Genomic DNA, 15,957 nt, shown 5'->3' with positions numbered 1-15,957 from the left:
TGGGTGGGAATCGGGTCCCTGCCCTGGGCCACGCAGGAGCTGGAGGCTGGATGCGGGGATGCAAGGCAGGGAGGAAGGTGGGCAATGGTGCAATTGATGGAAAAGCCATTAGACCTTTCTCCTCCTCCCCCTCTTCTTCCTCACTCCGCCACTTGCTGTCCTCCTCCACTTCCACCTCCTTTCTTCTCTCCCTCTCTCCGCTCCTCCTTCTCTCTCTCCTCTCAAAGATTTCTCCCTATTTTTGTCTGGTTAGAGCCTTTTCTTTTCCCTTTAACCCTTCCATGGCAGCCTGAAAGAGAACTCAGACCATCTCAGCCGCCCAAGGCAATGCCCTCCCGGCCGGCGGTGGGAGCCCCTTCTCCCAGGGCGGTGGGGGCTCCTTCTGCCGCAAAATCATCCAGAAACGGGACAAAAGCTTAGAAGAAAGCTCTGCTGGGGGGGTTAGAAGGTGGGAGGGTGTGAGGGGTGGTGTAGATGGAGGCAAGGGTGCTGGGTGCCCTGGGGGTGCTGCCAGGGGTGCCAGCAGCAAGGTGGGCTCAGAGGGAAGCCGCTCCTGTGCCACCTTGGACCCCATCACTCCGCTTTTATTGCCCTTTTTGTGCTTTTTTATGTTAAATGCAGCAGAGGGGTGGCTCAGCAGCAAAAAGCCCAAGGAGGAGAGGGGCAGACCTTCCTCCTACCCCCACTCTGAAATCCCCCTCCTTTCCCCCCCCGACAGGGACATGACAGCCCAGGACATGGCCTTTCTGCTCCTTTAGGCCAAGCCTCTCACCCCACAGCAGGGGGGACCCCCGGGACCTGCTCCCCCGGCAGCCCCAGGGCCCGTGGGGAGAGCCGGTGGGCAAAGGGGGGAGCGGGGAGCGGCTCCCCGGCACAGCCAGCCCTCCCCTGCAGAGTGATCAGGGCCAGCCCCCCCCCCGGGAAGCCCGGCTGATGGCGAGACGGGTTGGGGACCTGGGGACCTGCCATGGTTTCTCCAGCTTCTCCTGACACACTTCTGCTCCAGCTTGTCCCAGTGTGTCCCGCAGCCCTCCCCGCCCTGGAGGGATGCCGCTGCGGGCACCAGCAGGGCCCATATTTTTGGGGGGGGGGGAAGCAGTTGCCGGGGTGACAGCATCCTCCTGCAACATGGAAACCACAGTTTCCATGGAAACCCCTTTTTGCCCCAATTATTCTACCACCACCACGTCCTTTAATTTGCCTTTAATATTTGCATTTTAGACTTCCCCCACCACCACCCTGCAGCAGCCGGGTGACCCCCGAGCAGCCCCCAGGGCCGGGTCCCCAGCAGGGCCCTGGTCCCCATGGGCGGGCGGAGGGTTTGGGCAGCAGTTGCCCCGGCAACAGAAACAGGGCGTTTCTGGCAGCCGTGGTCGCCATGGGGACGGGGATGCTGACGAAGGCTTGTGAGGCTGAGAAGACAAATTGCCCTCATCATTATCTCCAGGCTTGTCAATCAAACATATTCCCTTATTTACCTCGGTGAGGAGAGAGCCCCGGGAGCACACGAAGAGGGAGGAAGCGAGAGGAGAGCTGCTTGCCCCAAACTCCGCGCTGGGGAGGGAGCATTTCCAGCCCCTCGGGATGGCCACCATCACCTGCAATCGCTTCACCGAGGAGTACCAGCTCTTCGAGGAACTGGGCAAGTAAGTTGGAGATGGGGCTGGGATGCTCAGAGCTGTGCCCCATCTGGGGAAGAGCCTCAGCGGTGCTGGGGATGGGGGAAAGGAGACGGGCACAGAGCAAACGCATCGGGGAGCGGCGGGGGCGACCCGGGTTAGGATGGGGGCTGCCAGCCCCAGCCCTGCCCGCTCTGTCCTTTCCCGACTTCGGGTGGCTGCTGGTGGGTGCTCGGCCGGGGGCTTGGGTCACCCCGGCGGGCTAGAGCTGCTCTTGTGGAAAAGCTGCTCCCAAATGAGGATGCTGCCGGCTCTCCTGGGAGCTTCTCCAGCCGGGAGGGGGGACGGGACAGCCGAGGAGGAAAGCCGAAGCAGCAGCACCCCTCACGCTTCTCTAGGGAATTTCTCTGTGCAGATTCACCTGGGTTTGGCCGGTCCCGGGGCAGACCCAGCCTGCCTGGCAGCCCCTGGAGAATCCTGGCGGCTCTTGGACGTCCCTGGCGTATCTCCCACCCCTGTCCGTGTCCCAAGGCGAGTGTCCCAGGGGTGAGCCGCAGCCCTCCTGACCCGGCTCTCCTGCCCAGGACAGCTCAGCTCGGCAGGTCCGGGTGTCATCGCGTGTGCCTGGATCAGGGAGCAAACAGAACTGCCCGTGCCCAGCGAGGCGATCCGGGGGGGTCCTGAGCACCCTGGGGTGGAGCAGGGGAGTTCAGGTCCTCCGTGCGGGGCAGAGGGATGCTCCATGAGCCACCGAGTGTGGGGCTGTAAAATGGGGTGCGAAAGTGAGCAGGCGTGTGCCCATGTTTTGGTTTCTGTGTCGTTTTTCGGAGCTGGCGTGTAAATCTGGGGCGCGCGGCCACGCTCCCCTCGGAGCGGCTGGGCGGCGTGGTGGCGGGTGTGGGGTGCCATGCCGGGGGGCTGGTGCCCGTGTTTCAGCTGGGCAGCCGTGTCCGTCCATGGGCACAGGCACCTGCTCCAGCCCCGCAGCCCCGCATCGCCCGGGCACGGGGCAGCCTGTGCTGAAACGTGCGCCTGCAGGCGTGGGCGTGCGGCACGGGGGCGAGGGAGAGAGGAGAGGACAAAGATGGAGAAATTGAGAGGCTGAAACAGGGGAGGATTTTGTGCCAGGCTGAACGCTGCTGATATTCCCATTGTAATGGGGGGGCCAGGTTGCTGCTACAAAGTGCAGCTCCTTGGAGGAGAGAGGACCCTCAGTCCCAGGACGTGCACGTCCATCCCCTTGGCGTTGGGGCGGCTGCACGGGGCTGACGGGGAGCAGCAGGTCGGGGAGCAGGTCCTTGCAGTGGGGACAGTCCCAGCCGGCGTGGCGGGCAGGGGGACGGGCACTGGCCGGGGCGCTGGTGGCAAGGTGGAGTTTGGGACCTGCTTTTTCCAGAGGTTTCTCGGCTTTTCTGGGCTCTGAGGCTCTGCGGTGGAGGCAGGGGGTGGGCAGGGGGTGGGCAGGAGAGGCAGCGGCTGCTGGGTGCCTGCGGGGAGGCTGCTGGGCTCCAGCTGGGCAGAGGAAGCTGTGGGGATGTGGAGGGGAGCTTGCAGGCCAGGCATGATGGGGGAGGACCAGGAGGGCTCCCGGAGGCGTTTGGGGTGCGATGCTTTGCTGGGTGGGCACTGACGTGGTGGGCTGAGCACCCAGACCGTGGGGCTGCCCGCACTGCCCCATGCCACGGTGTAAAACCACCTCGACAGATGCATTTTAACATGCTTTTGAATAAAGGAGCAAAGCTGGCGCAGTGGCTCGCAGCCCCCCGCCAGCATCGCACCCCGGCCAGCCTGGCCCCCCCCGACCTCCCGGGGTGACGCGGGGGCAGAGCGGCTCGGCCGCTGGCTCGGGGCAGCGTCCCCAGCTCGGAGCATCCCACGGCTTGTCCCCTCCGCACCGGGGGCTGGTATCACCGCAGCACTGAGGTGTGTGCCCGGGTGAGGGGCGTCAGCGGGCTGGTCCCAGCGCCGGGGAGCTGCTGGGGGATTTTCCACCGGGATGGTTTCCAGTGCACCCTGGCACAGTCAATAATCAATGGTTTCCCATGGGGAAATTTCCTCTTCGTGGGTTTAGAGAGGGAAACGGGGACGAAGCACCGCACCTCTGCTCTGCTGCGGCAGCTGCTCGCGGTGGGAAACGGTGTTTGGTGTTGGTCCTCTGGCGAGATGCTCCCAGTGCCGGTCAGGGTGGGGGCATCCCGGCAGACCCCGAAGGGGAGCAGTGTCCACAGGGGCTCAGAGCAGAAAGTCTTGAGTTTACTGTCCCCAAGGGATTGGGACAGTCTGCTGGGGGCGACACGGGGTGTCCCCAGGCTTGGCTGGCAGGAGGGAGGTGCTGGGTGCCAGGCTGCTGCGCCAGCCGTGCCCCTTTGCCATCTCCTTGGCTGTCACCCACCCTGACACCCCGGCAAGCCGGGGGTTTAACACACCTCACACCTAACGGTAGCACCACGACAGGGCTTTGAGGGGAGGGGGAGGTGGGGAGGGGGGTCTGCAGAGCCTGCCCTGTGGCAGCAGGAGGGGGGACAGGGAGAGGATCCTGCCCACAGCCCCCAGAGCAGGACAAACATGAAGTGCAGCTCCATTGGCACCTCCAAATCCGCCCCCGCGGCAGGTTCAGAGAGAGGCTGGAGACAATTACGGTGCCGAGCGGTACGATCAGCCCCTCCGCTCCCGGCGCTGCGGGAGAGGGGTTTTATTAAAAAGGAAAAAAGAAAAAAATATGGAGGAACAAAAAATCCCCAGCCCACACTCTTCTCTCCAGAAAGGAGATAAAATGCCTCGGAGGAGGAGGAGGTGTTGAAGAGAGGGAGAGCGGCAGCCGCGCAGCCCGGCGCTGGCAGGGAAGGTGTGAAAAAGGGAGAAGCGGAGCATCCCGGTGGGAGAGTGGCTGCTGGGCTGGGGGGGGGACGCCGTGGGGACAGGGCAGGGGGTCCCGGGGGACCAAGGGACAGGGGCTGCAGGGCTCAGGGCTGGAGGGACAGGGCTGGCTGCTGGGCTGCGGGTCCAGTGTCACTCTGAAATGGCAGCTGTCCAGGGGGGACATGGTCACAGTCCCTACCCATGGCCTTGCGGGTCATATACCCATCCAGTGCTTAAACTAGGACGTGCTGTCTCACCTGGGGTGAATGCCCCATCTCCGGGCCAGGCAGAGATGGGGCCCCAGGTGATGGGGTTGGCCCCGTCCGAAGAGCCAGCGCCCCGGGAGGGAAGGGACCCGCACCGCTGCCCGTGGCCGAGGAACAGGACACATCTCCTTCCAAAGGGGTTTCTTGTACCACGATGGGGCTGAGCTCCCTGCCTGGCCTGCCCTGCACTGCCCGCACCTTCCTGCAAGCCCCCTGTGCCGGGGGGTGCCTGCATTTGTGGGGAAGGAGATGCTGGATCTATACGGAGCCAAGGGGGGATTTTTTCCCCCAAGCTAGGAAGATTCCACATGGGGCTGGGAAGCACGGGAGCAGCCTGGCACAGGGAGTGGAGCCCAGCTGCTGTGAAATGCCCAGTGGGGTCAAACACCCAACATGGGGGGTCCCAGCCAGCGCAGACCCCCTGAAGAACCCAACTGGGACTGGGATGGGGCTCTGGAGAGCGTGCTGTACCCCTGGGTGTCCTGCACCCGCACCCAGTGCCTCACCACCCTCTGGACTCACAGGGTCTCACTTGTGCTTCACGGAGCACAAATAGACCTTTGGTTTCTATTAAAAAGGCCCAGAGGAGCCAAAAGCCACGAATGCAGCCGGAGGTGTGAAACCCCGTGCTCTGCTGGTGCAGCGCATCCCATCCCTGGCCACCGCATCCCGCTTCCCACGGCTCCCCCTTCCTGCTGCTCGGTTTAGCTTGAATAAATGGATGAGCGAGCGGCTGTGGACACTGGGACCAGGCACGGCTGGGGGTCCCCAGCCTTCAGGGGGTCCGGGACACCAGGTCCCTCCAACCCCATGTCAGGTCCTACACCAAAACCCTGCAGATGGGGTAGAAACCCTGAGCCAGGGTGGTGGGCACGGGGACTTCTCTGCTTTCCTCGCTCACTCCTGCAGCCTTTCCTGGCACGGCAAAAGCAGCACAAACAAAGAGGAAATTTGGGTGGCAGGGACCCCCGGGAGCCCCCAGACTCTGGGAGCCCCCAGACCCCGGGCAGTGCAGGGTTCCTGGCGGGATGGGGAGAGAAGCCCTGCGGGCTGGCGATGGCTCCGGTCTCCCCACCCACGGCAAGCTGGACATGAAGCATTTCTGCCCCCCGCTTCCCAATTAATCCCCCCCAGACTCCAGGGTTGTTAACAGCTGGGCTCTTCCAGGATTAAATGGCAGGGTGGGGAGGCTGGGAGCACAGGGATGCTGCTCCCCCGCTCCCGCCCGGCACGTGCCACCAGCGATGCTCTGCGCCGCGGCGCTGGGCGCGGGGGCTGCCGGCCCCGTCCCTCCGCACCCCGCCGCTCGCGTGTTCTCCTAAAGATCACATGCAAACGCCAAATTGCCCGTCTCCACCCGCCCCCACCAGTAAAACCAATTATCCGCCGCCACTCGCCAGCCTGCGGCCTTTTATTCCTCGGCGGGGAGCGGGAGCAGGGTGGCAGGGAGTGGGGGGAAGGTGGGGCGGGAGGTTGGATCGCTTTTGATAGTTGTTATTTTAGCGATTGGGAGGGTTTGGCAGGAAAGGGAACCTGGTACAAAGGTGCTCAGCGGGGCTGGAGCATGTGTGTGTGCGATGCCGCAGCTCCCGACATCGCACCGGCGCGCTCTCGGTGCGCTGAGCTGGGGGCGCAGGGGCAGAGGGGCTGCTTGGAGCACCCCAAGCACCCCTGCTCGAGCCCTGTGTGTTTGCTCACGCCTGTGCAAGCCACGGCATCGTCTGTCCCTGTCCTGCTCGGCTCCAGGGTGCCCTGGGCTGTCCCTGCTGCTGCCACGGGTTTGCAGCTGGGGGGACCCCGCACCGCTCGCCTGCACCCACGGCCGGTGCTCGCACCCGCTTCTGCGAAGTGCTGCTGTGACTGCGGGGTGTGGAGAGGGCAAAGACACACAGACAGAAGTGAAGCAGCCGAGTGCTGCGTGGAGCCGCAGCCATCCTGGTGTCCCCGGGAGCCAGCACCCTGGGACATCACTGCCCCTTTGCTCCCCGGGGATAGGCAGGGCAGAGCCTGGGAGGGAGGGGAGGGAAGGCGCATGATGCCAGGGCTGTCCCAGGGGAGCACGGAGGGATGAATCCTGCATTCACCCCCAGGTCTACCTGTGCCTGCACCCATCACCCCCGAGGACAGGGGTGCAGGGAAGCTCACCGAGAGCCCTCCATGTTTTCTCCAAGCCCCTTCTGCAGCCAACCCCTATCTCCATCCCTGTGCCTGTCGCTGCTCCTCGCCCCACAGACACGTCAGGGCTGAGACGTGCCCTTGCTCGTGCCAAGCCCTTCACCTCTCCCTCCGTCTTCTTGTCTTCCCAGGGGCGCTTTCTCCATCGTCCGGAGATGCGTGAAGGTATTGGCAGGACAAGAGTATGCGGCCAAGATCATCAACACCAAGAAGCTGTCAGCTCGAGGTAGGTGCTGGGGGTGTGTTTGGGGAGGTGAGAGGCGAGCAGGGTTTGCAGAGAGGGGAATTTGTCCCCTCTGCATGGCACCAGGATGATGCCTTTGATGTGCGGCGAGGCGGGGAGTGTTTGATGTGCGGTGGGGGACCCTCTTATCCCACCGCATCTCCACTGCGGTCCACGCTGATCTCCTTGATGGATGGGGTGAACGTCCCAAGGAGACATCTTGGTGGCTGCTCGCCACATCCCATCCCATCGCTGGGATGCACCTGCAGCTTGGCTGTGGTCCCAGACCCCAACCTGCCCAGGGAGGCGTAGGACCCCATTTCTCTTCCTGAGAGCCCACCACCACCCTGCACACCATGTCACGGCAAAATCATGGCTACAGCCTTGCAGCAAGTCAAACCGCTGCCAGCCTCCGGCATTGGGTAGCACAGTTATTTCAGGAGCATCACCTCCCTGAGAGGGTCCCCGCTGACACCCCATCCCCGCTCGCAGGGGCTGCGGATTTCCTTACTCGTGTACCTCCATCAGTGAAACGGGAAAGTCCTGTGGGTAGGGGATTGGTTTCATTTCTGTGTGGAGACGGGCTCTCACCCCTCGCTGCCATCTAATTCATTGCTCCGGTGGAGCACGCTGGCTGCTTTGCTGCTGGAAGAGGTGCTGGTGGGTCTGTCGTGGATGAGCTGAGCTGGCACAGAGAAGATTCACCCAGCCCTTGCCCTGAGGCAGGGACCCCTCTGCCCCCAGGCATGTGGCAGAGGAGCTGTGATGAGGAGGACGGAGAGGATGGGACAGCAGCTGCCGTGTCCCCGGATCCAGCTCCTCCTGGCTGGGTGCACTGGGGAGCTCAGGATGGGTGCTGGGAGCGAGTGCCCTGCCGGGAGGGTTTAATTAACTCCCTGTCTCAGTTTCTCTCCCTGACACTACTGCTCGCCTCAGCAGACAAAAACGAAATGCAGAAAACAGTGACAAACTCCTTTCTGACCTCAAATTAAACCAGTGCTTTGCAATCTCCTTCCTTCTGCTCTTCTCTGCAATCTCCCTCCTTCTGCCGCCTTCCCTCTGCTCCTTCTGCTTCCACTCGCCTGCTCCGGCAGTTCGCCCCTCTCCATCCTCTTGAAACCCTGGTGTTTCTGCAGTGCTAGTGGAGGGGATGGCCCTCCCCGGGCTGGGAGCAATCCTGAAGGGACACATCCCCACCAGGATGTGCCACCGGCTGTGTCACATGCGAAGGGCAGGTGTGCAGGGAGGAGAGGGGTCGGGGAGAAGTGAGAGGAGCTGTGAAACATCCCTGTGGTCTCTTCAGACGTCCTCCTGGCTGCCGATATGGGGAGCCAGCAGGAGAGAAACTGGAGTTTTTGGAGGAGAAATGGGTTTTGGGTCCAGGCAGCAGCTGGATTTGCAGGGTAGGAGAGGGGCTGTGGCCATCGCTCACTGCCCCCAGCAGCACTTCACGTGGTGGACATGCCATGTCCCTTCGGAGGGACTCCCTCTCTGTCCCTCTTTAAGCTCCCTCATCCCTTTGCCATTTTGCCTGGTTTTCACTGGTCTCCCACCCCCTCCCCGAGCTGTCTGCGGTTTACCAAACCCCCCCAGCCTCCCGGCGCTCCCCGCTGAGCCGCCTGTGCCGGGCTTTGCCTCCGCAGGCGTTTTGGTGGCGACAGATTGCGAGGGTACAAAGTGGGGGGCAGCGGCTGGGGGGGCCGCACGGCGCGGCTGCTGCCATGGCTCAGCCGGGGAGCTGGAGCCCAGCTGGGTCGCTGGTGGCACGGAAGGGATGGGGCAACCTCCTGCCCCCGGCCAGTGGCCACACTCGCCCCTGTGCAGCCGAAGGCTCAGCTGGCAGCGGAGTGCGGGCACACAGAGCGGTGCTGGCATCCGACCCATCATTGGGGTCACATTCACCTCCCTTTCCTGGGATCTCTGGCCTCTGCTAAGCAAGCAAAGGAGCTTTACTGGACACCAGCAATGCTGGGCTTCCCCATGGGCCATTTGGCCCCAGCCTCCAGCCTGCAGATGGGGAAACTGAAGCAGGCAGTGATGATCAGTGACTCAGATAAGGTCACTGTCAGGCAGGAGCAGAAAGCAGCTCCTCCATGCCCCAGAGGAGTGTTTGCCACACTGGTCACATTGTCCCTCCACCCCATCCCTGTCCTCCACCCCACGATGGACTTTGGTTGTGAAAAGCAACAGCCTAAACGCCGACCTCTCCCTGTCACCCTGTCCCACCCTGGGGAGATTGTCCCCACTCAGGGGAACGCCGTGGGGAGCTGAACGAGGCCACCGAGGCTGTCCCAGCCTTTGGCTCATGGATCCCAGCACAGGCTGCAAAACTCAGCCCAAGCCCTGGGGGTACTTGCCTGTGCCGAGCCCCAGGGTGGCTGGACAGGGGATGCTGAGCCCTGGGGAAGGCTCCAGCCCCTGCAGGGAAGGAGCTATGTATCCTTCACGTCTCAGCGATCGGAGACGCCCAGGTTTGGTTTCATGCAGAGCGAGACTCTGGGGTGTGAACCCGCAAGGTAGCAGCAATAGTGCTGAGAGACGAGCAGCCCTAATTATATCCTCGCTTCTCCTGGCTGCTGGGCTCCTGCTAGCACGAGCTGCCTCCAGACAAGGCACCTCCGTGCAGGGTGGCTGGGTTGGGTATAAGGAGGGAGAGAAGTGCAGGGACAGAGAGAAAGAAACAAAATTATTTGAAAAATTCATTCTGGGCTGCCCCAGTGTGGAGGATTTTTTGGCTCAGCTCAGCTTGCTTTGCCCAGAGCTCTGTTGTCTCCCATCCCCGAGCCTGGTGAAAGCCGGGGAGAGGGACCCGTGCTGCTTGTTTGGAGACAGGCACCGGAGCGAAGCAGATTTTCAGAGCCAGGGTTTTGCGATGTAGGAGAGCAAAGACCTGATGTGAAACGGACGGGGATGGAGAGGCGGAGCAAAGCAGATATCTGCTTGACATCTCTCACTGGTTGGCTCTGTCTTCGATGGTTCAGATGATACCATGTGGGGCCAGAAATGTCCTTGCTGATGGCCTGTGCTTGGCTGAATGAGAGCAAACAGATGAGGTGCTGCTGGCAGTGATAACCCAGGCAGCGCCGGGGCATTCGGGGGGTGATTGGGGGTTGTTCAGCAGAGAGAAGGCAGAGAGGAGGGCGAGGGGTCATCCAAAGCCCAGGGCTGCCCATGGCATCGGTGCGTGGGGGCTTGGCTGGGGGCTGCATCCGTGCTGCGACACCGTCCGTCAGGCCCTGATGCTGAGCATGTCCCCAAATCCTTGAGCAAAAAAAAAAAGGATGGGTTTGCTGCCTGCCCGCTGCTCCGTCCTCCCGGGTTTGCCGTGCTGGCAGCTCCTCCGAAAGAGCACGGCAGGAGCTGAGCGTGGTTGATTCCTTTTCCCCAGACCCTAATTTAGGGCTGTTGCCTCTTTCAGATCACCAGAAGCTGGAACGAGAAGCCCGCATCTGCCGCCTCCTGAAGCACCCCAACATCGGTAAGAGTGCCCCGCTCCCCCCCACGCCAGGCGAGGAGCCAAGCAAACCTGCCCGTGCCCTGTGCCCAGCTCCGCTGCCCACCTGCCCTCCCGTGCCCCCCTGGGAGACGGGTCCCCATCAACGATTCAGCCCTCCCACAGCAGCATGGGCCGTTTGTCCTTCCCACCATCCTGGAGAGGGAGAAGGGGCTCGGTGGCCGCCAGCCCTGTCGGTCCGCACAGCTGTCCCTCCTCTTCCTCACGCTGCATCTTCAAACAGGGTCACGGGAAGCATGGCCTCCACCGAGCGCGAGGGGATTGAAGTAGGTCCTAACTAACCCACTTGGCCATAGCTCCCTCGGGGAGAAGCAGGGCCCCAGTAGGCTGCAAGGGACTATTTTTACTCCTCTCCCCCTCCTCGGGTGCTGTATTCTTCTGCGTGCTCCAAGAAGCGGCTGCAGCCCGGAGCAGTGGCGGCGGCGGCGTGGGGCGTGTAGGAGGAGCGATGGCGGGGGGAAGCAAAGACTTTCCCACCGACCGTCCATCTGAGAGTAGCCTCCTTCGGAAAAGCTGTTTCGGGAAAACTCCTGAGCCCCTGCAAAAGACAAAAATAGGCCAGAAGAGAGAGGCAGAAGGGAGGGGAAAAAACTGCGGTAAGAAAAATCCCAAACCCCAGCCTTGAGAGTGATGCTGATGCAGGCAGTCGGTCCCTGGGCATGGTCCGGCAGCGGGAGCAGGGATGAACCCCCCTCTACCCTCTGCTGTACCCCAAGATGTGTCGACCACGGTGGGATCCTGCAGCTTTTGAGGGTAGGACAGGAGCTCTGCAGCCCTGGCATCCCGCAGCCCGGAGCTGGGAGGTTTCCCCTTTGGCTGAGCTCCTCCGTGGCCCCCTCGATGGCCTGGATCCGTCCTTCCCTGGGAACTGCTGCAGCAGAGCCAGGGAGCCGGACCCGGGGCCACTGGGACCAGCCATGCAGCTCCACACTGTAAATATTTCAGGTCAGAAAAAGCCCGTCGTCTTCTGTCTGTCTCAGGCACAGGGCTGCGTGGCAGGTCTCCCCTGCACTGCCGGGGTGCTGGACCCCACAGGATCCGGCCACCGTCCTTCCCCCTGCCTCTGCCCCGGCAGGACCGATGCCCCACACAGGAGCTGCCCTGCCGGGGTCCAGGGCAGCAGCCGGGCCCTTTCCTCTGCACCAAAATACACGTGGGGATTGCACAGACGTGAAGGAAACACGCTGTTTAATAGCAAGAAACGCTAAAAATGGAGGAATCCACCCCAGGAGGACTTGCAGGATGGTAGCTGGGCCGTGCAGCCGGGGCTCCCTGGGCTCCCAGCCTGGCTCCAGCTTTTCCCCACCGCTGTCTTCCTCCCTTCCCTCTCCATCACCTGCCCGTGGGGCTGGCGGGGTCTCCGAGGACAAACACCCCAGCCCCATTGCGCCTTCTCCCCCATCGCTGCCCCACGCCTGGCTGTTTGGCAGTGACCTGCAGGGAGGGCAGGCTTAGAGCAACCCTGCCGCACCAGCCTGGAAGGGGTTAACAGCATGAGATGCTAACGAGCCCCAGCTCACTGCTATTTATACCCAGGAGGCTCTTCTCCACCCCACACTGCTCCTGCTGCCTGGAAACTTGGGCTCACAGCTTCCCTTGCAGGCAGCTAATTACCCACCCAGGCGCTGGAACGAGCTGTGCTGCTGCAGACCAGCCCTAATGAGAGAAAGAGGAGCCACTGCTGGAGGGGCAAGGCAGAAAACCCCTCTCCATCCCTCCCTGGGAGAAGCACCCCAGCTGCAGAGGGGCTTTGCTGGCGTGTTCCCTGCAGCAAGGTGGGACCCCCCCATCTCCCATGCTGCAGTCATGAGCTTGGAGGAACCAACCTGTGTTTGCAGGAGAGCCTTGCGTGGAAAGCTGTGCGCGGGTGGTCGAGGGCAGGTCCAGGACCCCACAGCACATTCACGGCACCACGCAATGTATAAGGGAGCTGCCGTTTCCCAAAGCTGCGTGGCCTTGCAGGGAAGTCTTGCTTCATCAGGGAAACTTTGGCTATACCTAGTCCTGGAGTTCCAGCTCCAGGTACCCATCATCTTCTGGCCCTCAGTCCTGAAGCTGTGTCCTGCTCCTGCCTTGGCTCTCGGCGCTGAGCTGGAGTGGTTTGGCCAGCATAGTTCTTCCTGACTATGCTCAGTAACAGATACTTACAGGACCAGGCTATATTTAGAGCAGCTGCTCCTTCTTGTACCTTCTCAGCTCCTGGCAGCCACAGACATTGGGACTTCCCCACGCAGGAGATGTATCCGGACCATCTGCTTAGAGTTACGCTGGCCCTATCCATACCAAACTCGCCTAATCCCCCTTTGAATGCTTTGGCTTCTGCAGGATCCCAGGCACAACACCCTCAATCCCTCTTGGGCGAGATGAAATGGGAGGAAATGTGTTTCTTCCTGCAGAGGAAGGCAGAAAAGCTGGGATTATGTGTCGGAGAAAACCAGGGAGCAGGTACCAGTGTCGGAGCGCAGGGGATGTCTATGGAGACTGGCAGCGGGGAAGGATAACTAGGGAATAAGATGAGAAAATTGTGTCAATAGACAAGCCCATGAGAGAGTACAAGAGGAAAGATGCCGCTTGGCTCAGCAGACCTCCCCCGTCCCTCGCCCTGGCCCGGCAGCTCGCTCTTAGCAGTGGCTGGGGCTGCCCGCTGAGCTTGGAGGGAGAGGTAGGACCAGCCACGTGGCGTTTGCTGGCCTGGGAGATAACAGCGATGCAGCGCAGTGTCTGCCCTCAGTGTTGGGGCTTGTTGTGTCCCCTGGCTCAGACTCGAGCCTGGAGGATGTTTCCATACAGGGCCCAGCTGATTTAGCTGCGGTAAAATGGGCTGGGAGCAAAAATTCCCAGAGAATCGTTCACCTGAACTTTTCCTTTTCCTCCCTGGTTTCCAAAGATCTCAAAGATGTTGAAAATTGTACTGGGCTGAAACCAGGTGAGCAGAGAGGAAGGGTTAGGTATTTACAGCCTCGAGGAAATCAGAACAAAATGTGATGTGGGGGCCAGAGGATGCTGGACCAACCTTCATGTATACATCCTACCTGTCTGTGTGCCTGTCCCCTTGCTGCCCACCTGCCTGCGAGGCTGTGAGCAGGGATCTGAGCCTGAATAACCAGAACCCAGCTGCAGGGTGGCAGGTTTGCACCCAGCTGTACCTGGCAAGACGTGCCCAAGGGGAGAGGGTGCCCCTTGGTGTGATGAGCAGGGTGAGATGCAGGAGGAGATGGGGAGAGCGCTTCCTTGGAAGGAAACCCATCCCACAGCGATTCCTGGATATCCCCGACCTGACACCACCCAAGGAGAGAAGGAAGGTCACGAGCAGAAAATAAAAAAAGGCCGGTGGGTGCCAGGGCTGGCAGCCCAGCGCCCTGAGTGAGCTCTCCCTGCGCCCGGGCACCTCTCCTGATGGAGCAGAGGGCTGGGCTGGGGACACCCGTGCCTGCAGCCTGCCCAGCGCTCAAGATAGCCCAGCAGCTGCCCAGGACCTCGGCCAGGCACCAGCCCCAGGCAGTCCCTGATTTGGATGTGACCTTTGAGCCTCGCACCACTGCCCAAGGCTGGGGCCGTGGCTGGGGTCCCCTGATGGGTGAAGACCCCAGCCAGCGGCCATAGCAAGGGGAGGAGGGAGGAGGAACGCCCCACTCTGCCCTTCCCCACCTCCTGCTGGTGCCCAAAGGGGAGCAAAGGCGTTCCCGGGAGCGGGGGGCAGCCAGGCGTACCCCGTAACCCTTCTGTCTCTGCCGCAGTGAGGCTCCATGACAGCATCTCCGAAGAGGGCCACCACTACCTGATATTTGACCTGTGAGTAACGGTTAAATGCATCTCCTGATCCCCCGGCAGCTGCATGCTTCCACCCCAGGGCGACGTGTCCTGCACCCCGAGCTTCCCCCCAACCTCCACCTCACCCAAACCTTTCTGGGGCAGGGTTTAAACCCAGCTTGGGTCCCCCAAGCTGGGCAGAGGGCAGGTCGCTGCCCTGCACCCCCAACGCTCCCCTGTGCAGGGTGCAGTGGCATTTCAGGCGGGTTTGCCAGGGCTGAGCGTGCTGTAAATCAATCCAGCTCCCTTGGGTGCCACACTGAGGTGGCCGAGCGTGACTGCCCCCGTTTTCTCGCAGGGTCACCGGCGGGGAGCTCTTTGAGGACATTGTGGCCAGGGAGTACTACAGCGAAGCGGATGCCAGGTGAGCAGAGGGGAGGGGTTAGATATTTACAGCCTCAAGGAAATCAGAACAAAATGTGATGTGGGGGCCAGAGAATGCTGGACCAGCCTTCGTTTATGCGTCCTACACACGGAGGGGACAGCAGTTGTCCCTTTCTCCAGCGAGCTGCTCCCTCCCAGGGTCCTATGCATCTGGCTTTCTGCACCATAAGCTTCTTCCATGCTGGGAGGTGTTTTACAGCCACTCCACAGCGCGTACTCATAAACCAGATGTGTAGTGCAAAAAAAAAAACCTCTCTTTTTAACTCACTCGGCTCCTGTGCCAAGAAGTGTGTGTGTTCCCAGAGGGCTGGTCCCCTCCTTGCACCAGGCAGCTGCCAGCCATCGCTCGCAGCATCCTCCTTCACTGGGCTGATGGCACAGCCTGAACCTGACCTCCCTGCGAAGGAGCAAGGCATTGGGGGTCCCTGGGCTGGGGGCATCGAGGCTCCCCAGGTAGGGGACAGCAGGGCTCCCAAGCTGGCAGGGAGGAAGCCCAGCATCAGGCTGGTGTCCCAGCCAGGAACGTGGTAGCACGGACACCCCGCAGTCCTCACCCTTTCCCCTTGTAGCTGCATTACAGCCATTTGCAAGCGTCTCTCTGGCATTTGCTACTTGAAAGCACTACGGAGGAGCAGTCAAGGCAGGCTGGGTGGGAGGTGCTGGAGCTCTGCTCCCTCCCACGCTCCCGCTGGCTCTCTCCGGGTACCCCACTGCAGAGGCAGGGGGCTGGGTACCACTTCAGCCACCCCTTTTGGCCCTTGCAGCTTGCCCAGGGTACAGCATTTATTGAGGGGACACGATTTGGCCCTCTCCAGTCTACAGATAGCACTGTGCCTCTTGGCTTTGCCCCTATGAGTGAGGCATAGCCCATACAAATGTCACAGGGGGTGGTAAGCCCCACGCTACCTCTGCCTGCATGGAAATTATTTCTCGGCAGAAAGCAATCTCATTTAATGGGCTGCCCGCACTGAATCCACTTACATCCCATCCACTCATTAGAGTCATACAAATAAAATAAAATACATGTAAATAAAGACCTTCTGCCTTGCACACAGCTGTTTTGGAGCAGAAGTGATCATCGCCTCAGTCTTTTTCCCTTCCTCTCTC

At 61.5% G+C, this 15,957-nt stretch overlaps 1 protein-coding gene across 1 annotated transcript in view; it reads left to right on the top strand.

Annotated features, from left to right (window-relative positions):
- The first annotated feature begins 1,584 nt into the window (after positions 1-1,584).
- Positions 1,585-15,957, top strand: part of CAMK2A (calcium/calmodulin dependent protein kinase II alpha) — a 31,795-nt gene continuing 17,422 nt past the window's right edge. The window contains exons 1-5 of the mRNA XM_068408760.1: positions 1,585-1,646; positions 7,051-7,145; positions 10,561-10,620; positions 14,394-14,448; positions 14,765-14,830. Coding sequence (XP_068264861.1) covers positions 1,585-1,646; positions 7,051-7,145; positions 10,561-10,620; positions 14,394-14,448; positions 14,765-14,830 — 338 coding nt within the window. The remainder of the gene's footprint in view (positions 1,647-7,050; positions 7,146-10,560; positions 10,621-14,393; positions 14,449-14,764; positions 14,831-15,957) is intronic.

Source organism: Nyctibius grandis, chromosome 10 (genome assembly GCF_013368605.1).
Source record: "Nyctibius grandis isolate bNycGra1 chromosome 10, bNycGra1.pri, whole genome shotgun sequence".
Taxonomy (NCBI): domain Eukaryota; kingdom Metazoa; phylum Chordata; class Aves; order Nyctibiiformes; family Nyctibiidae; genus Nyctibius; species Nyctibius grandis.
Note: the sequence above shows the minus strand (reverse complement) of the source record. Positions and strands in the feature narration are given on the sequence as shown.